This window comes from Copidosoma floridanum, unplaced genomic scaffold (genome assembly GCF_036245765.1).
Source record: "Copidosoma floridanum isolate Cflo_tuat_1 unplaced genomic scaffold, Cflo_Japanese_pri ptg000027l, whole genome shotgun sequence".
Classification (NCBI taxonomy): domain Eukaryota; kingdom Metazoa; phylum Arthropoda; class Insecta; order Hymenoptera; family Encyrtidae; genus Copidosoma; species Copidosoma floridanum.
In genome coordinates this window covers 5199917-5224495 of record NW_028321904.1, presented here as the reverse complement: position 1 = coordinate 5224495, position 24579 = coordinate 5199917, and the positions used below count along the sequence as shown (strand labels likewise).

The 24579-nt window shown below is 34.6% G+C and overlaps 1 protein-coding gene across 1 annotated transcript in view; it reads right to left on the bottom strand.

Annotated features, from left to right (window-relative positions):
• mmd (disintegrin and metalloproteinase domain-containing protein mind-meld) overlaps positions 1–23797 on the bottom strand; it is a 2100572-nt gene extending 2076775 nt beyond the window's left edge. Inside the window, exons 1-2 of the mRNA XM_089595760.1 lie at positions 23512–23797; positions 10914–10964 (exon numbers count right to left, since the gene is read on the bottom strand). Of these exons, the coding sequence (XP_089451886.1) occupies positions 10914–10964; positions 23512–23797 (337 nt within the window). The remainder of the gene's footprint in view (positions 1–10913; positions 10965–23511) is intronic.
• Between the last annotated feature and the right edge of the window lie 782 nt (positions 23798–24579).

The window sequence follows — 24579 nt, the reverse complement described above, 5'->3', positions numbered from 1 at the left end:
AGCGTCTACATCCATATTGTTCTATATCGTATAAGATTAACCTAAAACTTTACGCTTATAACTTAGTTCATAACTTTCTTTTTTTTTTTGGTAATAATGTTTATTACTTATAAGGTTATATTAAATGTAAGTCTTTTGTATTTCATCACTTTCATAATTCATAGAATATAATAGATAAAAATTACATTTGTAAATGTAGAGAAGAAAAATGAAAGTTTTATATTTGTAGTTCATAGTTACCAAGTTGACACTGTAAGGTAATTTATAAAGCTGCGCTGATCTGCATTCTTGTAGATTCCTTGTTCTTGAAATCAATTGTGTTGATCGTTATTTTTTTTCCCGTATTTTTTTCGACTCAAAGAATGGCAGGTAAATTTAGGATCCAGATATATTGGTCCACTCGCTTTATTTACAACTACTTCCTCTGACTGTTGATTTGGTCTCCTTTTAGTGTTAAATATTTGTTTCTCAGATTATTTTTTCCTTTTTCTTAACGCTTTCTGTAGTTTTTTTATGGTGACGGTGGACATACTAAATTTGGCGTCTGGCTTCTCTTGACACTCTTTAGTGCACTTTGTGATAAGCATTTTTTTTTTTCTATTATATTTACTAATAAAATTTTTTCTGGTGGTTCATGAAATGAAATATTTTTCTAGCATGAGACAAAACATGGAAAATTTTCTGCGTAACCCACTTTTGAGATTAGTTGTTACGTGGGTTTCTCGGCTTGTAAGCCCGCAGCTTGTGGTTAAGTCATTTGATTCGAACTTCCTATTTGTGAGAAAAGTAGAGCGTATCCTTCAGTCTCACGGCCTGGTCCTTTTTTTCTCGTGTCTCTCACAAATCTTTCTTAACTGTACCTTGCTTTGCACTTTCTGTCCTGTTGCTTCTTTTCTCTCTACCCCTACCTATTAGGGCCCAGGCAAGAAGGGGTGCGTGGCATATAAGAATATGCTATCGTACGTAACAATAGACTATAGTAAAAAATTATGAAAATTAAAAAGATGTAATTTTTTATAACTAAGCTTTGCGTATTGTTATAAATGAAATAGCAGCATTAAATGTGAGCTTGTATAAACTTTCAAATTCATATATATGTCATGTATCTTCCACTTATTTTTTTTCTTCAAGTAAAAAAAAAAAAATTATTATTTTGAAGTACTTTTTATGTATGCCACTCAATTTAATTTAAAATTTGCATAATAACTCTGTATAGTATTAATAAATATACAGAGAAGGAAGTTTAAATCAAGCATGAAGCGTAAAAGGGGCTATATTTACGATATAATTGCACCTACATTTACGTGTGTAGAAGTAAACATTTTTCTGGGTTTAGTATTGTACTTTGTGTACAAATATAAAACTTATGCAGCTGTTTTGACGATTCAGCCAGCTGTGATTTTAAAAAAAAGTAAAGAAAATAAATATTTTTGGTTAACTGTACCTGTTAAAGCCTCACTTTCTTGACACAAAAAATTGTAACTTATTTGCAACAGGTATTTTTTTCTTAACAAATAAATTAATTCCTTATTAACTACATTTGTCCAAGGCTTATCACCTAACTCTACGAATAAATGAGACAATTTAAAACTTTCTCTAGTTCTAAAGAGTTTCGATAATATTATCACGCTAGAAATTTATCATTTATTCACATGTATAACATTTGTTATGAATTGAAAAACTTTGTAAACGTAATTATAAAATTAAAAGTGGAAACGTTAATTTTTTTTTTAAATTCATACTTGTAATCGGGCAATGCTAAGTGCAAATCATAAGCTTATCACGGAGTCAAATCTCTTTATTACAAGCAATTATACATGCATCCTTAATCTTAGTCATTACAGTGCTCTATAAAGTCCATAAATTTAAGTTATACGGCCTTTTATAAGCATTTCAAATATGTTTAGCTGTATATAATTTTATTTATTTTCTTAAGATTCAGCATTATCATAGTTTAACCTAGAACTATTTATAGGGTACTTTGCAAAAATTAACGTACATCTAAAACCAAAAAAGACAAACCCTTAAAAAAGTATTTTAATTATGGATTTTTTTTTGTTGTGTCCGTCACCATACTATAATAAAACTTTTTGGGCTCTGCTGGATCTGGACAAAAAAAATTTTACGAAGACTTTTTCATTTTGTTTTTTAAAATAAGAATCGCTTAGTGCTTCCTTGAAATCTTATTATAGTTAAAGTAAAGACACTGTCATGGATAACATAACTTTATCTTTACATTTACATCACATACCTACTGTTACCATACATGTAAGTCACTATCCGAGTCGATGATCGTTACGGGCTTTTACAAATGAGTCAAAATATCGTGATTGTACCCCATCCAATAAAGATTAAACTTTACCACTGCACTTATATTGTATACAAACAGATCCACTTTATTTCACCACCAACTTAGTCAATAACCATACGGTTCAAAGAGTTATAAAACATTTGTTAGTGTTACAGGCACTAAGTATATATTCTGTTAAGATCTTCGAATTTGCGAGCCTGTAGCACTCAAATATTGAAACGGAATGATTGGTTAGAATTCCTAAAATATCTTCTACCTTTGTAACATAAGAAGCACCCTAATTAAAATTTTAAAATTTAATTACGTTTATTAAAGTCTTAAACATGAGATAATATTCCGTACTTCAATAACTTTAGGATTTCGTACCATAGGAATCATAGCTCCCCACTTTAATTTCAGGCGTTATCGAAACAGCAATTTTTTGAGTGGTACACGAGCCCGTAATGCCAATTAAGACTCTTTTATGAATCTAAAACTACAGGAATATTTTTTTATAGTCTGAATTCTGTACCTTTAGCAATAATCATTTTTTAAGCAATCAAAGAAGTTGCAGACTCACATCTTCTTGAACGACGTTATAATTGACTAAGACAAAAAAATGCCATTTTAGTAGAATAATGACCCATATGTGTTTAAATAACCCATATAAATAACCCATATGTGTTTAAAGATAATATTAAATTTATAGTCATTACAGGTAAGAACAAACTGTAAATAGTACTTCTACCTAGAATAAGTTTAAATACCGGGAATAATTCTTGTTTACTGTTTGTTTTACATAATGTTGGAAATGAGAGCGACCGACAGTAGGCCCGGCTTTTGTGTACATTGTGTACATTTGTAGTCTCTGTCAGCTCAACGCTCTGTACGTGTGCGCTTGGTCGACTTGGCGCACTGCAGGTGTGTGTGTGTGCGTATTCCCGCGGCAAGCTTTGTATACTGTAAGCGCTATATTATACTCAGCTCTCGTCGAAGAAAGACTCTCTTAACTTACGTTGCCAAACTCTAGCATTCAAAGGTGCAGACATCACCTAAAATGCTAGTGTAAATCTTCTGATTAACTCTCGCGATACAGTGGACAAAACTCAGTTGTACCGTGCAGTGCACTTTGTGCTTTGTTAAAGTTGCTAATTGCATAATTTGCAGACCAGCTCAAATAGTTAATCTCATCGAACTACCAGTGATTATCAACAGAAAAACTCAGTGAAACTCTTGTGTATTTCCACAGACAGTAGTTGTGCATTTTTTAACAGACAGTGGTTTATAGTTATTTAATATTTTAATCAGTTATACTCTATCAGTGCTTTGATTTTCACATTTATTACATGTAACTTTTAAACTCTTTTGCGAGCTCAAGGCCAGTGCTTGTTTACATATTGTGTTATTCAACTTGACTCTTTTCTTTCTACATTCTTCACCTTTATATATTTCAATAGTTCGTTGCTTTAAGATTATAGACAGTATTTATTTTCTCCGGTATAAGGTTGACCTTTACAATTTTTGTGAATATTAACTGTGTTTTCTTGGCCTGTAAGTGACATTAACAATTGTTATTTTTGTGCTGTTCAATTTTATTGTGTTTTATTGTGTCTTCCCAATCACTCTATCCGAGCCTAGTGTGTGCTTACGCATACGCCTCGTACATTTTTGGTCCTTCGAGCCGGATCGGGGTGATTGGGAAGTTATCCGGTGGCAATGCGCGATGGAAGAGACAAGATAACTCATCCACATCTAGTAAGACTCCATCAAAACTGAGCAAAGCTCAGCACGCTCATACAGATCAAACTCAACCGCTCGGCAATACTCAACCCGGCAGCAACGCTCAGCAGAATCGGGTAGGGAGTTGGGAGTTCGGCTCGGTCGCAGGATGACAGCCCAGCTCCTCCAGTGTTCCCGTGCACGTACTGCAACCAGCAACACTTTATTGCTCGCTGTCCGGCATTCGCGGCCCTCTCCATTGACCAACGATACTAGTTCGTGGATGACAAGCCTTTGTGCTTCAACTGTTTGGGCCGCCATGCTGCTGCTAAGTGTATTATGAACACGAATGGGTGCCAAACCTGTGGTAAGGCTCACCATACCATGATTCATGGCGCTCGTTTGTTGCAATCGATCAGCAAGTTGGCGTCTCAGCCGACTCAATATCAAGAATAGGAAATCAGCGCAGTCATCAGACACACTCATCGTCGAAACTCCACATCTAGTAATACTCATCCCAGAGTCAACATCAAGTCAAATTCAACAAGGATCTTATCGTCCAACCAAACAGCTAGTCACTCATCTATCTTATTGCCAACAGCAAAAGCCCAGGTACGTGCTCCAGCTGCACATCATTATCTTAGGCTTCTGATCGATCAAGGTTCAGAATTATCATATATTTCCGAAGATGCTCTGAAGCGTCTGCAGCTGACGCGCACGAAGTCCAACATCTGTATCCTGGTTATTAGAGGCAACGCAGTCAGTAAAGCAATTGGTAAAGTAGAACTCATATTGTTTTCATTATATTCTGACTCCAGCGTCAATGTGGTGCTCCACGTCTTGCCTAGAGTAACAGCTCCACTAACATCTTTTCAATGTAAGACAAGATCGTGGCTGCATACGGAGTTTCTGGAGTTAGCTGACCCCCATTTCTATCTGCCACGAGACATAGACTTGCTACTTGGCACTGACTACTATTCAGCTATAATCACCTTAGATCTGCTTAGAGGTTCTTTATCAGAACCTATCGCTCAACGTACACTGTTTAGTTGGATTTCATCGGGTTGCGTTAACCAGCCTGTTACAAAGATTACTCGTCACACTCACCATATCGTTTCCAAAATATAAGATAAAATTTAGAAATTACTAATTAACTTCTGGATTCAAGAAGAGGTCCCTCCAAAATCAAGCTCGCATCTTACACCAGAGGAACAGGAGTATGAGGAACACTTCGTGCGAACTCACTCTCAGGATAGCACCAGACGATACGTGGTAAAACTTCCTCTGAAGCATTTTCTATCTCTGCTGGGCAACTCAGTCAACCGTGCTCGTAAATGCTTCGATTGCACGGTGGCCAGGCTCAGAACAGACGACAAGTACGACAAGCTCTTTATAGATTTCATGAATAAATATTTCATTCTTGGCCATATGCGACCGGTGCCTGCAGATGAGCTCAACATCAAGCCTCATTTTTATCTGCCTCATCATGGCGTATTAAAGAAAGATGGAGACAACGCCAAAATCAGGGTGGTTCTCAATGGATCAGCCCTTCCTTCCTCTGGACATTTACTCAACAGCATAAATTACACGGGACCTAATTTACTGCCCAACATAACAGATATTCTCTTCTGGTTACGCACTTTCAAACGGACCTTCTCTGCAGACATCTCCAAGATGTATCGTCAGATCAAGGTTGATCCAGACGATTAGGATCTTCAGCGAATCATCTGGCATAGCAAAACTCACGAGGAAGCTCACTTCCAGCTTACCACAGTGACCTACGGGACGTGGCCTGCTTCATTTCTGGCCACACGCTCACTGCTGCAGCTGGTGAAGGATAAAGGGCACCGTTACCCCCAGGCGTCCCGGATTCCCACCAGCGGCAGATATGTGGACGACATTTTTGGTGGAGCGGAGACTCCAGATGAGTTAAACGAGCAGGCCCTCCAACTCAAGGAGCTGTGCATGGCGGGCGGATTGCCCCTGGCTAAGTGGCACTCAAACTCGCCAGGATTCAGTTACTCAGACCCCAGTGAAGAATCAGCACTCTCTCTCGATGACTGTGATGCTAAAGTACTCGGAATTGTTTGGAAACCACTTTCAGACAATCTCACTTTTCAGTGCACACTCAAGCCTCTTAGTCAAACTCCAACGACGAGAACAATTCTTTCAGGAATTTCTCAAATCTTCAATCCTCTTGAAATAGTTGCTCCAGTGATTTTTGCAGCCAAACTCATCATTCAGGAATTGTGGCTACTCAAAATTACATGGGATACACCCATACCAGATGCTCTTGCTCAGAGGTGGCTACAAATACGAGGTGATCTAGCCAAACTCTCCGGAGTGACGGTTCCTAGATCGCTTGGAGCACATCCTTCTTCTGCAGTAGAACTCCATGGCTTTGCTGATGCGTATTGGTGTCATCAGTTCTGGACTCGGAGTTCCTGCCCAGGCTCACTCAGTCCAGCTCCACATTGCACAAACTCTATCGTATCACAGCCACCCTCTTACTTGCTTGTGCCAAGTTCAAAGCCTTACTCACACACACCAGGAATTATCTGTAGCTGTCACTGTAGAACTCATCACTCAAGCTAAGCTTTTACTCATCAGATTAACTTAACAGGAATGTTTGAAGGAGGAAATCAAGATGCTCAAATCAGGTTCTCTCCCATAGGGCCATGTTCTCCACCGGTTAATGGCATATACTGATGATGCTGGCATACTGCGTGTGGGAGGCAGACTCATGAATGCTAAGCTCAGACCTGATGCAGAACATCCTGCCCTACTTCCTCGTCAAGCTCAATTCACCAGTTTGGTTATTGATTAGGCTCATCGACAAACTCTACACGGAGGAACTCAGCTCACTCTTAGCAAAACTCGTCAAGAGTTTTCGATAATCGGTGAAAGGGCCCCCATCCGATCCAGAATCCTCTACTGTGTCAAATGTGCCAGGTACCGGGCACAAAGAGCACAACAACTCATGGGACAGTTACCCGAGGCCAGGGTAACTTCCTCCAGACCGTTTGCTCACACAGGTATCGACTACGCAGGTCCGATACATCTCAAATCTTGGCACGGCAGAGGGTCGAAGACATACAAGGGTTGAATATGTGTGTTCGTGTGTTTTTCGTCCTGTGCTGTGCATCTCGAAGCAGTGACAGATTACTCTACCGAAGGATTATTGTCAGCGTATTGACGATTTGTCTCACGTCGGGGACGTCCATTTGAGTTGTATTCTGATTGTGGGATGAACTTCGTTGGTGCAGACAGGGCTCTTCAACAGTTATACTCAGAAGCAATCAGTCAAAATTCTTATTTATCAACCATGCTCACCCAAGATGGAATTTCATGGCACTTCAACCCTCCAGCTGCTCCTCACATGAAAGGAAAATGGGAGGCAGTAGTGAAGTCGATGAAACACCATCTCCATCGGACTATGGGAGAGAATCTTTATACGCTTGAAGAGATCACGACGTTGCTCACTCAAATTGAAGCAATACTTAACTCTAGACCACTAGAACCACTTACCAATGATCCAGAGGATTTAGACACGCTCACATTAGGACACTTCTTAGTAGGATCAGCGCTAAACTTACCACCAGAACCGTGCTTGTTGGATCTACCTCTAGCAAGGCTTACTCGCTATCAGCTAATCCAAGCTCAAAAACAAAGGTTTTGGAAGCAGTGGTCTACACAGTACTTGCTTAAATTAAACTCAATCTCCAAGTGGCATACTCCAGCTCATGACATCAAGACAGGCTCATTGGTGCTTATAACTAGTGAGACTCTACCACCAGGAAAGTGGCCGCTGGCCAGAGTCATCGACGTCCACCCAGGCAAGGATGGCCTGGTTAGAGTGGTGACTCTCAAGACCTCAGTGGGCGCGCTCAGGAGACCAATTCACAAGTTGGTGCCACTGCCAGTCTACGGCTGTTGTCAGCCGTTGACTGACGGCGGGCGGAATGTTGGAAATGAGAGCGACCGACAGTAGGCCGAGCTTTTGTGTACATTGTGTACATTTGTAGTCTCTGTCGGCTCAACGCTATGTGCGTGTGCGCTTGGTCGACTTGGTGCGCTGCAGGTGTGTGTGTGCGTATTCACGTGGCACGCTTTGTATACTGCAAGCGCTAGATTATACTTGGCTCTCGTCGAAGAAAGACTGTCTTAACTTACGTTGCCAGCATTTACTAACTCTAGCATTTAAAGGTGCATACATCACCTAAAATGCTAGTGTAAATCTTCTGATTAACTCTCGCGATACAGTGGACAAAACTCAGTTATGCAGTGCAGTGCACTTAGTGCTTTGTTTAAGTTGCTCATTGCATAATTTGCAGACCAGCTCAAAAAGTTAATCTCATTGAACTACCAGTGATTATCAACAGCAAGACTCAGTGAAACTCTTGTGAATTTCCACAGACAGTAGTTGTGCATTTTTAACAGACAGTGGTTTATAGTTATTCAATATTTCAATCAGTTATACTCCATCAGTGCTTTCATTTTTACATTTATTTCATGTAACTTTTAAACTCTCTTGCGAGCTCAAAGCCAGTGCGTGTTTACATATTGTGTTATTCAACTTGACTCTTTTCTTTCTACGTTCTGCACCTTTATATATTTCAATAATTCGTTGCTTTAAGACTATAGACAGTATTTATTTTCTCCGGTATAAGGTTGACCTCTACAATTTTTGTGAATATTAACTGTGTTTTCTTGGTCTGTGAGTGACATTAAAAGTTGTTATTTTTATGCTGTTTAATTTTATTGTGTTTTACTGTCTCTTCCCAATCACACGATCTGAGACTAGTGTGTGCTAACGCATACGCCTCGTACACATAAAAAACAATTCTTTTCGATTCTTAGCATTAATATATTTAAGGAAGTATTATTGAGATGAAAATATCTATTATAAATCGCATTCTAGCTTTGAAATATTTAAAGCCATTTTATTCTTAGAATTTAAAATTTTGAATGTAGTTATAAAATTTGATGATTTAAAAATCACTTTTAAGTAAACGAATATACAAAAATTTATACAAAAAAAAAGTATACATATCTTTTTTGCGGAAAAATAATAAAATATAACAAAAATTATATAAAACACTTGAAGAACAAAATATTTAAAAAGATCCATACATGCTAGACCCACAACAACAGTTAGAAAAAATTGTATCACTTAAAAGGGCACCGCTTAGTGCACGAAAAAGTTATTGAGAAAAATATTTTTTCATAGTGTGAAAGAAAATTTTAAAGAAAAGATGCTCTACAAAGCCATTTGAACTTACAAAAGTTAAATAAGTTATTTTTAACAATACACTTTGACAAATAAATGAATGCTTTTAAGTCAATGCATTAAAATGTTTCAAGATATAAGTGTACATGTTTTATTTAAAAGCTTACTGGCTTATTCACTGTTTTATTTTCGAATGACATTGTTAAGAAAAAGTGTTTAATATTAGCATTAAAACAAATAATCTTGGAATAAAAGAAAATTCATTACGTGTTTCAAAAGTTGTATTATTTCAGATATGTGTAAATGTGTAAGATAGAGAAGACTCGGAGAACGGATTGGGCAAGGGGAAAAGTGTGGGGCAGCGTAAGAAGGGGTGATGAAGTGGGAGCGAAAGTAGGGCAGCGTGAAAAAGTTTTTCACAGTTAAATTAAGCTTAAAAATAAAAGAATATTAACGTTATTCGTGCGACAGGGATGAAAAGCGTAGGGAGAAGTGGGAAAGGGTGGGAAAGCAAGTTTAAGGGTAAAGTGAAAATAACTATATAATAACGAAACATATATATATAATTCTTATATTTCTTCGGTTTCTAGCGTCATTTGATGTTTTGCCGCTGTCTCTTTCTCTCTCAACAAAAAATCAGTCTGAGCACACACAATGACGTTAGAAAAAAGAAACATTGTCACGTATCGCAATTGATGCGAATTCATAGTGCATTAAGAACTGCGGAGAAAAAGTAACTCTGTCACATATTATCATAAAAAAAAAAAGAAAAAACTGAAAAGTAATTTTGTGGGCTCAAATTTTCAGAAGTAACATTAATTCCTGTTGTGTTATTTATCACTCTCCCATAATACATTGCTGTCGATTTTTTATACATTAAAATCCCAAATATTAAAAAATAGTATTGAATCATGTAAGCCACACTTAAAATTTTGCATGATTACTTTATTACAAAAATTAAACATTAACAAAAAATATTTTGTTAATCTTTTTACTCAAAATAAAATTAATTATTATACGTAATAAGTAAATAGTAATAGTTACCACAGGGTTTAAGAACATTTGATTTATAACTCTTAAAAAAGATATTTCATGTTTGAAACTAAACAGATCTTAAGCAGTGTATTTATTGCATACACAAAAAATTCATTATCATTTATTGTTTTCATTTCTCTTATAATGCAAAAAGAACTCCTTTATAATGAATATTACAAACTTAGTGCCGTATAAACAACAGAGTGACCAAATCATCGATGTAAGCTTATTATATTCGCTACTTGTAGTGAACCATTTTGCAATTCTTTGCATGTTTGCTACTTTCACCCTTTGCTTGAGAAAACAATTCCACGCAAAGAATGCTAAGTTACTGCCCCAATAAGATGTAAATAAGATTTTTATTCAAGAGATTATGTAGCACTTTTATCGCTGAAATCACTAAAAAGGCGTATATTCAATGAAGGAAGGATAAAGACGTAAAGGTGATAGGGAAGAAAGTACTGCATCATGCACTAGGTGTTTTTCTCTCTCATACTTGTCTAAGAAGGCAATGAACACCCAGAGAGGAGTGCCATACTTTCTTTCCTGAGCATATAATATCATACTTACGCAAAAGCATGTCATAGTTTCTGTTAAAGTTTGCATTAAAAATTTAAAAAACTAATGATTTAAATTTACCAGCAGGTGACTCTTCATTCCAAAACGAATCATCTAAAGTGTAGTCTGCTTCTGAAAAAAATAAAAAAATATGTATAGGTACATATAAGTGTACAAGCAGATACATCTTCAATCTTTTTATATTTAACGAAAATTTCTGAGAACTTTGCTGAATACACTTTGCTTTGCTGTGTTACTCTGCATGTATATGCTATCGTCATTGGCATATTGAATAATAGCCTCAGATTAAATATGACCGATTACTTACACAGAAATAGTGACCTTGTTTTACATGGCCTCCAAGCAATTGGACCACGGTTTAAAATGCGCATTTGAGCATTGGTTTCTTAGAGGTGTGAGCCAAGTGAGTAAAGATTGGGCCTCAAACCCAGAAGCCTGTCATACCAAACTCCCGAGCTATAAGAACGACGACCCAAGCCTCCATGATACCGTGGCCCCTAATACACACACCCACCCACCCACACACGAACACACACACACACACACACACACACACACACATATATATACACTAGTGGGGCTCCCCCTGCGCGCACTGCGCGCCAACCCCCCAACTTTTAAATATTTTATGAGAAATACATTTTTACAACTTTTGTGTATTCATTCTTATTGATTCTTAACTTTTTTATTTTTCAAATTTAAAAAACTTATTTTAAATAAATTACATGGGGCTACATCGTTTGAAGACGTTAAAAAATATAATGGAATAACATATAAAAATTTCAGGGAGACTGCAATTGCAATGGGTTTAATAGAACATAATTCTGAAATCGACAATATTTTTGAAGAAGCCATAACAATTATGTTTCCATACCAGATAAGACAGTTTTTTGCTTGGTTTTTGATTTCAGAAAACATTCAAGGAGATAAAATATGGAATGAATAAAAAAAAACATTTTATGGAAGACTTCGACAATGATAATAATAATTGTGCTCTTCTACATATTAATTAAATTTTGGTATCAGAAGGTAAATCATGTGAGTCTTTTAGTTAACCGACACCAACCATCAGCAACTATATAAATAATTGCAATATTGCGGAAATATCTTTTAGTAAAAAAATTTTCAATATAATGTACACAAATTTAAATGAAGATCAAAGAAAAGTTTTTAAAACTATTTGTGAACAAGATGAAAAAGTATATTTCATAAATGGTCCTGGTTGATCCAAGAAAAACCTACTTATATAAGAAACTTATTTATTATTTTATTTCTAGAGGTAAAAATACTTTGTCAATGGCTTAGACAAGAATTGCATCTGTATTACTACCAAAAGGTATGACCAGTCATATAACTTTTCGTTTACCTCTAGACTTAGATAATATTAAAAGTGTATTTTTAGAATTTGAAACTGAAAAAAAAAAATTAAGGGAACTTGATTTAATAATATGGGACAAGGCTTCTATGATTTCGAAAAAAGCTCTAGAAATTGTTGATAGAACGTTGAGAGACTCGTGTAATACAAAACTTTGCTTTGGTAATAAATTAATAGTATTAGGAGGAGATTTTTGACAAATTCTTTCAGTTATAAAAAACAGTAATAGAACTATAATAATAGGAGAAACTATTAAATCATCATTTTTATGGAAGTTCTTTAAAATTTTAAGATTACAAAATAATATCCGTTATAGTAATAACGAATTTTCAAAATTGTTGTAAAGAATTGGAGAAGGGGACATAGAAACATTTAACATTCCCTTTTATAAATTTTTTTATGTATAGGCAAAATTTATTAATTAATAATACATACCATGAATGTATATCGTGTTCATCTATTGTATCAATTTCAGCATTAATTTTAAACAAAATAGAAATGGACGTAAGTCTTCGTGGTTCAATCAGGCTTTATAAGATAACTTATAAAGTGATGTGAAACTTTTATTGTTTATATTAATAATACTCTAAATTTAACTTTAGTTTATGTACGTAAATAAAAGAATTGTGTTTTAAAGGACTATATAAGTGATGATGAAATAATAATTATGCCATAAAAAGATTTGTGGGGGTCGGTGGGAGGGCCATGGTGGTAGGTGGGGGGATCTAAGATGTTTTGAGAAAAAATACTATGCAATATTTCCATGTGATTTGGTAGGAGTGTGGTAATAGACTTTAACACATTGACGGGGCTGGCAAAATGCAACGTGACAAAATGCTAACAAAAAAGTCAGCCCACCAAAAACTTTATGCTTACAAAGAAACCAAGGGATCCAATAAATTGAAATACAATTGATTGTATTTTAGTTGAGCTGATTATAGTATTGTGCACTAATCTGTAACTATTTGATTAAATATTAAAACATATATTGTTATTATCCCATGAAGCCATACGTGGTTGTACCCCCTGGCTTGAATAAAGACTTATACTATACTTCTATACTATATATATAATATTTTGTGGGGGGTTGGTGGGGGGGGCGGTGGGGGGCCATGAATAAATGCATGGGGGGTCGGTTGGTGGGGCTGTGGGGGGTTGCTGGGGGGCTTTGAGAAAAACTACGATATGTCAAAATAAGCAAGAAAATAACGGATTTTCACCTTATTTTGTGGGGGTTGGTGGGGGGAAAATAAAGGCGGTGGGGGGGTGTGTGTAGAATGCCCCACTGAGTTAACTATATAATATAGGACAATATCTTCCTACATGATATATATATATATATATATATATATATATATATATATATATATATATGTATTTATAATACTTGTTTTTTCAGTTATATACTTATAACAGATTTGACGAAAACGATACTTCGCTGAATACTAAGAGTTACAGTCTTGCGTTGCAAGTTATACACGAATATAAGTCTACTTCATGTATCAATAATAATACAAAGCTGGCGTAATTGTAAAAATGTTTACTATGAAATTTTAGTTTTCATTAACACTGGCTAATAGAACTTATGATACAATAATTTAAATAAATAAAGGTCCAGAAAGGTAATGCTTAAGTGTTTGTATATTCTTAAAACATTGGGACTTATTTTCTAGAACTAAAAAAACAATACGTATATTATGAATTATTAACTGGACTAGACTTATTGCTTACATGATTCGAACTGTTTGTATAAGACGTTGTTCATGGATGTTCTTGTCTTAGTCTCTAGGCCAATCTTGTTTTATTTGCCATTCTTATATGGTATATAAAATTACGTATATGGTTTATAAGGCTTAAAGGTCCTAATTAAAATGAAATATACTTCTGTTTTAACAATAAAAATAAAGCTCTTTTGAAGTGGAAAATTTACTATCATAAAATTTACAAAATAATTTTTAGTCTTAAGAAATCCCTTATTAATGATAATTCTATTTTACTGACAAAGTTGAAATTCTGACGATATGTGATTCCCTAATATTTCTTCTGTAACACTTGCTGAAAATTGTTTCTCTAACCTTGCCTTACTTTTAGTCTTCTGTGCTAAACTACTTTTTTTTATCTTCATTCTACTCTTTCCTGCCTTATTCTATACACACTTTTCTATGCCCTATTTTTCGACCTCAATCAAATCTCTTTTACCCCGCTCTGTTGTATCTCTTTTAAGCTAACAGTTTCATACAGAGAACTGCCTTACTGCCTTGTGCCTGAATTGAAGTATACACCATTTGTACCACCAATTTACCCTGGATACGTCTCTAAGAACTTTACCCTTTTTAAAGATACTGTATAATCTGGTCCCTAGCTTTTATCTGTACAGTTATATCAATCTTGAACCACAGCAATAATCTTTTGTCATTTTATAATCTGTAAACTTATACGCCATACAAGCCGTGTGAACTTTTTAAAATAATACCTCTGTAGAACATACATCCCTATACGCTACATTGTCTGTATAGGGATAGTAATAGTTGTGTATTAAAGAGCACTGTTTTATAGTATATGCATTTGGATAAGGCTTTTTTGATGAATCATGATGGTTAACCATTGTTCACCCTTGTCTACATCTATAAGGAGCTTGGCTGTGAGAACCAGTGGAAATATTTTTTAAAATAATTATTTTTCAGGAGTTTTCTCTAGCTGGTGGTCCAGGTTTACTCTTAACTCTTGCTCCTCTCTTTACCCTGCTTTTGACTACATCTTTTTCTCAATAGTCTCCCTTACATACCCTGGTTAAAAATGAAAGGAATGCATATACCTCATAGTTTTCCCATAACATTTACAAATTTCATTTTTCGTCATCTAGTAGTTTGTTTTATAAGCTTCAACTAACTTACTGCTTCCTTACTTTATCTGCTGATTTTTATTATCAATGCTCTAATCAAGGCACTCATCAAACTTGCTATACAATATTTTAATGAATTCGTTGCACTAGTACATCGTGCGATGACAGGCATTTTGTAGGTGTTGCTACACAAGAACAAGTTATGTATTTTATCAAACACGCCTACCTGGTTTTAGAGTAGGGGCAGTAACTGTAGTGTAGCAAGAAATTTGAAAAACAAAAAAGCTTAACAAATAATCCACAAGTTTCTGCTTTTTTGCTGTCACTGCAACCACGTTTAGTGGACCTTTTTAGCTATTACGCACTCCTTTTCACAGTAAAAGACTACAAACATCTGTAAAGCACATCCCAGTTACATATTTGATAGTACAGCATAGTGACCATTCTAATAACAAACACCTTTCTCTAGAAGTAGTATTAGATAAGCTAACCTATCCGAAAGGTTCATTGTCTTTTACTTGGTAAATTCTTCCTTGATGTTATCTAGAACACATGCTCTACTATTGCGGGTATCCTTTGCCTTTAAGTATTCCTTACTGACCTTACCTAGGTAATCTTCTATTTACGTGAAGGTGTTCAGAAAAGACAAGCATAGTATTCTTAAATGCTTAGTAATGATTTTTAGAAACTTAGAAAAGCCATCATAAATAGGGAGAATGATTTGGCTAACTTGCTTACCACTAGATATACACTGTCAACATACCAAAATATCTTGTGAAAATCGAAAACCATCCAGAAAAGTGCAACAAAATCTATATTACCCCTGACATTTTATGATTTATCTAAATTAAGTAACGGCTGCTTTCTTTAACAGGGCCCCTTGATTTTTTTACCTGATCATTATTTTATCAATGGCATCTAAACTTGAATTTTTACCATTAAAGAGAATTAAAACGTTTCGCAGACATTGCATTCCATATTGTTTTGTTTCATATACCTTGAAGTGTTGAAGACAAGTATACTACTTTTAAAAACAAAACTTAATAACAAAGTAGCTTAGACAAGTGCTGCCAGAAAGTCCATACAACTTATGTGTTTGGTTTCAATAAGTAATATTTTGCAAAAAACTTCGGAATCAGCAATATCTTTATCAGTGCTTACTTTTTCTCAGATAGCCACATCTTGCTTAGTGCTTACATTTGCTCATAAGTTAAAATACACAGGACTCTTGCAAATCATGGCACTTACGACGCTCATACAAAAATTTTCGCCCAATTACCGCTGCCTAGTAAGGCCAAGCATATATTTTTTTTTTTTCTTTTTTTTTTATACCGGGTTACCACGACAGCCTACTTGGCCAAGTAGCAGGGGCCACCCACTCACCACCTATGTATGGGGGTATGTTTGCCACACCCATCTCTAAACCTTTTTTTCTCGCATCCTACCTGAATCCATGGGCACAGTGTGAGTATCTCCAGTGGAACACACCTTGCCAGTTAAGCTGGCACTCTCTGCACCGATGGTGCATCGGGTCCACTCACCACTGTGTAGCCTTTCCCCAGAGAAGACTCCATTATTCCAGGACGTCCACTCCTCGCCAGTTAAGCCAGTGCTCTCTGCCGAAGCATCGGATCCAGGCTAATTAGCATCCCCGGAGAAGCCTCGTGTTTTACGGGCCACTCCTCGCCGGTTAGGCTGGCGATCCCTGCCCAACGCCTGGCATCGGGTTCGCTAATTCCTACCTATAGCCCTAACACTGTTTCGCATTCACCGAGGCCTGAAAACCTTTGGGGCAAGGAAAACACCCTGGAATTACTTTAAAGGAAAATTCTACGGAAAAACCCGCCCCAAAACAGCCGGGGTTACATAGGAACTTTTCCCGATGAAAACAGTTTTTGAAAAAATCTGCATTCACCGGGAATTGAACACACGACCCCTAGAACTGCGTTGTATCAGTAACAAGCACGCTTACCACTGAGCCAACGCTGCTCTGTAAGGCCAAGCATATATGTTTTGTGTCCAGAAGAGCTTAAACTGTTGTCCAACAGCCACTAAGATACCCTGGAAATTTTCCACTACATTACAAATTTAGCTGGAGCCAAGGATCTTATTAGAATCATAAAGATGATATAAATCCTTCTTTCTTTGACGCGTGGCCTCAGGTTCACCCTAGATATACGTTAGCATTACCTTAGGGTGAAGCCACAAGAAAGATCATCGAATCCAACATTATTTCTGAGTGAGCTCACAGTCAGTTACTACACTGAAAACATTCGGGGCAGGCAGCTCGCCCACAAGGGAACCGTCATTTCCCCGATATACTGTAAGCTGTCAGCCCGTTGCTCAGGGAGAGCTGTTTTCCTGTTCAGGGCTCGCTGCTCACCATCTCGTGGTAAGCTGTTGGTTCAATAAATATAAGTAAAGCAACTATATAGCCTCACAGAAAGCACGGCTGGTGCGCACTATCATGCCATACTCTACACATATAGTCACTGAGCTTATTGCATTGCCTTCGTAGTTGTTGTGTCTTTATGCCTTTAATATTTTAATGCCAATAATAAAGCCTATTTTCATTGGATAAATATATTTTTTGTCTCAAATAAGAACATTTTACTATTCTCTGCTTGTTATCTCTGGGTATTCTCCGCAATAAAATAGCCAAATGGTCGATACACAAAAAATCTCTCGACAGTACTTTTTATATAAGAGGTTATCTTTTACAATCCATGTTTTAAAGAGTTTCTATATTTAGCCCGAAAAATGAATGTTAAAGTACAAGTGATCACTGTTTTCACATTTCCAGGAGTAGTGTCTGATCTCAATTCTTAACCTTTGCCTATCACATACGCTACTTTAGAGGTTAAGTACACACTACTTACATGTACATAATTATATATATGATAGTAAAGATGCAAACAATACAACGTACGTCAATGCTTTTCGTACAACATACATGGGACTATCCGAGTACTAATGGGAGCTAGACACTTGGGAGAACGACAAGTGCCATCGTAAGTGCTTCGTGCACAACTCCCTAGACTAAAGCTACCATGACTTAATGCTCAAAGCCATCCTGGAGCACGGGACACCTGATAATACGATACTCTAGATGCATGAAGAGTTTAACAACTACCTTGTCAGCTGTCATGCCACCCACCATAAGCAGCAACTTCATTCCACTGACCTCATATTAGACAGTGAGCTCTTTACTGATGACCGCGATCTTGACAACGGCCTCGCCAGTATGGCTCTATCGTCCTTTCTTATTTTTTATATATTTGCGCTTTTGCAGGATACGTGATATAGGTCCAGTAAATATGGGTGTGAAAAAAAAGTGGATAACTCCAGATGTTGTGGATCGGTGAATCAAAGAACGTTAAAAGCATGTAAAATGCACAGCGTATACGCTAAAAGTCATCGTACATATATAAAAAAATTCACAACATACGATACTTATTTGCAAGCGCAATTGTTGTAGGTAGTAGTTACATACACAACCTTGAACGTATCGTACATGATAGTTTCGAAAAGATATCGGAATCTGCTCCTGAAAATGTGAGAAAATCTTACGCTGTTTTTAAATTTTGCGTATACTATTTTTAATCGCTATATAGACACCCTTTCATAAATTCAAACCGACTTAGTAATAAAAGGAATACAACCATACATATAACCTTAAATCCTTGACAGTAAGCAGTACAGTACTTATTGCGTGTGATTTGTCTTCTAAACTATTGACATTAAGTATTTAATCTTCGAAAAAATTCACTCCCAGTAAGACAAGCCACACTTGCTTTTGTCTCATATGTTTTGACACCAAAAATTTTCAATCATTGTTGTGATTTTCTAATCGTGTTTTTCCATGCATATAAGGGTGTTGAAAACTTTTTATTTTTTTTATTGTCTCAAACTCAGTTGGTGGAGATACTAAATACTCATATTGCTCGTAAGAAGTTCATAAAATTTATATCAGACTATTCTTTCACTAAAGAAGCTGTATCGCATAAGGACATTCTTAAAAATGTTCTTGTAGAAGACGTGGGAAATATTGATAAGGCACATTTAGTTAATATGACGAATGGTATCAAAATTATTATTTTTAAATTCATAATAAATATTTTTAATGTTTCAGTTAACTTTTTGACAGTTTCATCAGTCGTAAATTTCAAAAAAGTAAGTCCTTAAGCTATTGAAGAATTTGTATTTTAGATATTCCTGTGTATGAAGAAAATGATTTGTGTCACTTACTTAATAGTACGTAAAGCATAAAGATAGTATTGAAAAGATTAAGAGTAAAACAGGGTATCGATTATTTGAGGCTAAAAGATATTATAGTCTTAGATAAAATGAGGACTATAATTTTAAGTCAGTTAAGTTATCATTTTGGTACATTATTTAATAATTAAAATCGAAATCTATTGAGATAAATAAAATAAGGTACTTAAGGATATGAATCATTTTATGTCTACATAATGAAAAAAAAATTTTTTAAAAATACTAAGATTTTAAGACTATTTTCTACTTTTAGTGTAGCTTGCATATTATAATTATCAAAATACACAAGCTTACAATCATTCAAGAATCAAAAAATTTTATTAAACCCTTATTAAATTAAAAGTCTAATTAGTTTTAAAAACCTTAAAAACGTACTCAGTCATTTATCAATTTTAATTTTTATATAAACATGGGCAAAATAGAGCAGATTTTCAGCAGTTATTAATTAAATTAGATTTATTTAATCATCTTTTTTTTCTGGAAAACGTATACAAGAACTATAATGTATAATACGACAACTAATATATTCCTTACGTTTTGTAGCATCTTACAAATTGATCTTATAAAACTACGAAGCAAAATAGTTAAATTATTTCCTACTAAAAAATCAATAATTTTTGAAACTCCATCTCGTGTAAATGTTACACCAAAAAAAAAAATTAGTTTAGCTGGTGTCTTGTATAACACTATATACATCTTAGAAGTAAATTAAAGTATGCCAATATATATATATATATATATATATATATATATATATATACACAACACCTGCTGCCAATACAGTCATACAGTGAACCAACGATCATCAGCGAGTGAATAAAATAGAGGTATTTAATAATTTTTAGTGTTAAAATACGTCGTTTTTTCACTTCCACAACATTTATTTTCATGCTTAATATATTTGTTATTCGTTTACGTAGGTCTTGAAAAACATTCCCGACTCAATAATACTGATGATATTCACGCTGTAGAGGATATTATTTAAGATTGGTATGCAACACACAAAAAACGTCAGATTTTTTAATTACCACTCGAGGAAAAGACAATAAATTATCGCTTAATTATTATTCTAATACTTATCCATGCATCAATCTCCCTTTGGAAAAAGCTTAGTACGTTTAACATCAGCTAACTATTGTAATTTATAATGTTTAATGTGTGTCTGACGTTCCTTTTTGTAAGATTATTTTCCGTATAATTGAATAATTTTCAATTTTTTTTTTTTTTACTTTCAATGTGACATTTTAGCCAGAGAATAACTTTGCTATAATTACAAAAGAAAAAAACAACAAATCAGGGGGGATAAATGGGTCATGGGATCCAAGATAAGAACAAAGTTCTTTAAACATGACATGAGTTTAATAACACAATTTCTCAGGTAACAAGGGGGTTGCCAGACCCATAGGAAGAACGAAGCTCTATAAACGTTAGTACTGCATTCATGTAGTTCACTAAACAAACACTTGAAAAACGAATAACAAAAAAAATAAAAAATTGTTGAGTACTCACGATGGTTGAACTTCGTGAGTACTGTATTTACGCACAACGTTCTCACAAAGTGCAACCATCGGGAGTACTAAACTGTTTTTTTTTTTTTTTTTATTTGTTTTTCAAGTTTTTGTTTAGTGAACTACATGCATGCAGTGCTAACGTTTATAGAGCTTTGTTCTTCCTACAGATCTGGCAACCCCTTTGTTACCCGAGAAATTGTGTCCCATTTATCCCTCCTGGTTTGTTGTTTTAATTCCCTTTATATTTTATTTATTTATTTTATTTTTGGTTTTCATTTCTTGTCTAATTTAACTTAATTTAATTTCCTTTTTTTCATATTTTATGTATTTTTTTCCATATTTAATTTCATTAATTTTTTTTTTTATTCTTTCGTATTTTCTTTTATTAATTTTTATTTAATTATTCTATTTATTTTTATTCTTTCGTACTTTCTTTATTCCATTTCTTTGTTTATTTTTCTATTTAATCTTATATTTTTCATTCCCTTTTTTTTGTTGTTGTCATGTCTCGTTTTTTTTTTATATTTTATTTTATTTTATTTCATTATTTTCTTTTCATTCTTTTTTTTAGATGTATTATTTAAAAAACAAATACACAATTTATCATGAATTGAATGTATTATCAGTGAATGCATATAAAAATGGAATATTATAGTTATGAACCACATGATAATTACAAGAAACCGAGTTTCTATATTTAGCAGCGCTCGTAGCAGAGTGGGTAAGGTACTGGACTCAAATGCAGAAGGTCGAGGGTTTAAATCTCTAAAGTAAAAAGTATTTTTTTTTTTTTTTTCTAAGAATGGTAAAAAAAAAAATTTTTAAGTTAAAGGAAAATTACTGTAAGAAAATAAAATTAAAATTTGTTTTAAAATTAATTGCTTGGAAGTGTGAGGGGAAACGGTGGGCAAAGGTGTGCAGAAGAGTAACACGGCACGGTTGGCAGATATACATATATAGTGGGTGGAGGGGAAGTGTGTAGAGAACAGTAAGAGAGGGGGACAGGGTAAGAGGGGAAACTTGAGAGGAAGAGACTTCAGGTAAGCCACTTCCGTTTCAAAAAATCTGTCGGTTTTAAAATTCCAGCCCCCCGAGTACGCGACATAAAGAACTTCGTTCTAAAAATTTGCATGTAATAAATCTTATATGCATAATTGGCTGGATTTAGCAAGCAAAGTCGTTGATTATTGTATACATTTAAGATTTAAAGAAGTCATTGAATTCGTTAAAGCTCACAAAAATCAACTGAAAGAAAGTAAACATAGCAAAAAATAGTATCTTTATAAATATTTATTAATGGACATAAGGTACAAGTATACATAACTTTTCATTACAAAAAAAAATTATACGATACAGCACTGTTACTTCTAGCCACTATACGTGTCTTTAAAAAAGTTCGTAAGACTTGCCAATGTAAAATCTGTGCGAGTACCTAAAGAAATTGTATCAAATTTTTTTATTTTGCACGTTGAGGTAAGCGTTATTCACAGTTACCCGTACATAATTTTTGAAGGTAAAGTGGATCGCATTCAAAACATCTACGTAACCATTAACCAACCAAAGTGTTTGTTCACTGATCCATTTGAAGCAGTTGAAGCATGCTTTAAGTGCTTAGTAGACTTGGATAGATGGCCAGACGTTTGCGATTACGTATGGTCAATCATGCAACAGTTGATTTTTAAAGTCAATCTGACAAGAGTTTTTCCAACAGATAGTAAATTTGTCAAGGCATTACAATAATCTGCTAGATGTGTACATTATGAATTTAACAAATCCGTTAAAAAATTTTTACTGATTAGCCTTACTATTTAGTATTTTAACATAAGGCAAAAGTCTGAACAGTGCTTATGACGTTGAAATTGTTTAAACAAAAGTGCTTAAATCACTGATTACGTAAAACATTTAATTAAAATAAGAGCGCTAAAGAGGTGTAAGATAGAAAACAAAGGCATTTTAAATTAGATTATAATGAAAATGTTAATTGTCTATTTGTTAAACTGCTTCATATTGTAAAGGATTAATAATCGTTAAAGTTTTGTCAACTTATTTTTGGCCTTTCTTTCTTATGCTGCATACAATGGATATTAAATTTATTTTTAATAGCATCCTTACTCTTTTATAAATGCTACATGCAGATCTAAGCTTGCAGATAAAAATTGTTTAAAAAATAATTACATATACATTCAATCTAATTTGAAACATCACTTTGCAGTAGCTGTGGATAATGTATTACATATTTTGAAGAAAAAAAAAGTGTATAAAGTTTGCAGCGGGGGTGCCCAGGGCGGAACCATAGTTTGCTGCCCTTGTGACAACATTAAAATATTATTATTATTATTATTATTATTATTACTATCGTTATTATTGTTATTGTGCTATTTTATTATTATAATAATATAATATATTATTATTATATAAAGGCAAATATAGAATAATAATATTTTTTGATTCACAAATAAAAGTAGAAATCATGTCTGAGTCTAAGTCTACAGATGTAAATCTATAATATAAAAAAATGATATTAACCTAACATGGTAGACCTCAAATAATTTTTTATTAACTTTAGCTTTAAGAAGCTACGTTCACATGTAGCAACACTGATTGCTATAGTCAAAAAAATGCGAAGCATAATTACAACGTTGGAAGCACAAATACCATGACTATACTCCTGAATGATTTCTAGCAGCTCAAGTGGTCCTTTCATGATGGTCTTTTGATCTTTCAGATCAGCTGCGGTAACGAAATTACGTAATCGTTCTCTCTCAATTCCAAACTCTTTGACATCGATGACATCTGGCTCTTCTTTAAATACACACTTGTACTCTTTATTCAGTAAGTTAGTTGGTGTGAGAAATGAATACTTGACATCCAACTCGTGTAATTGCTGAGGTCTGGTTTTCACTTCTTGTATTTGCGTAGAATGAAGAACTGTAATCCACATACCGTAACGTAACAGTAGACTGTGTATAAACATGCCAGTAATACAAATGTAAACAAAAACAAGGGTACTTTATGTACACAAATGAAATCTTGCAGGTAAATCAGAAATAAGCTCTGTTTGTACTCAGCACTTAGCTTTCTTGTGCATGTTTACTCCCCTTCATAAAAACCCTATTATTATTCATTATCGCGTTGAATTAAGTTTAATCGTAGTCTCAGTTTAATTATAAGTAAATACGTAAGCTGTAATATTAACAAACAAATTTTGACACGATACCTGATTTGAAATGATTGTTTGAAAGTTCGGATTCACTAACAAAAGTAAATATAGGCTGGCTGAATTTTCTAGCACACTTAATTATACCGCTCCTTTTATGACTTTTTTAGCTCCACTCCTCAGGGTTTATCCATACTTTTTCTCACAGTGCGTCAGCTTTTTTTAAATATTGGATTGTTTTCCGAGTGTCTTAAATCTTTTAATATTACAAAAGGTTCGCTATAACTACAAATAAAACTCTGTTCTTGTTTGATCCACGCAACACCTTAGAGCACATACTCACTATAACATATACCAGATGATACAGATCGTGCAATATGCATCACGAATAAGTCCAGACTCCAGTAAGCACAGAGTAATTATAGGTATGTAGAAGAAGTGTAACAGAGGGAGCCACAAGTAAATTAAAGGCTTCAAATCTCTTGTATTGGCGGTTTATTTAAAAGTATTTTGTCTCAGTTAAGGCATACACTTAAATATATAATTAAATATACAGAATACTTAAA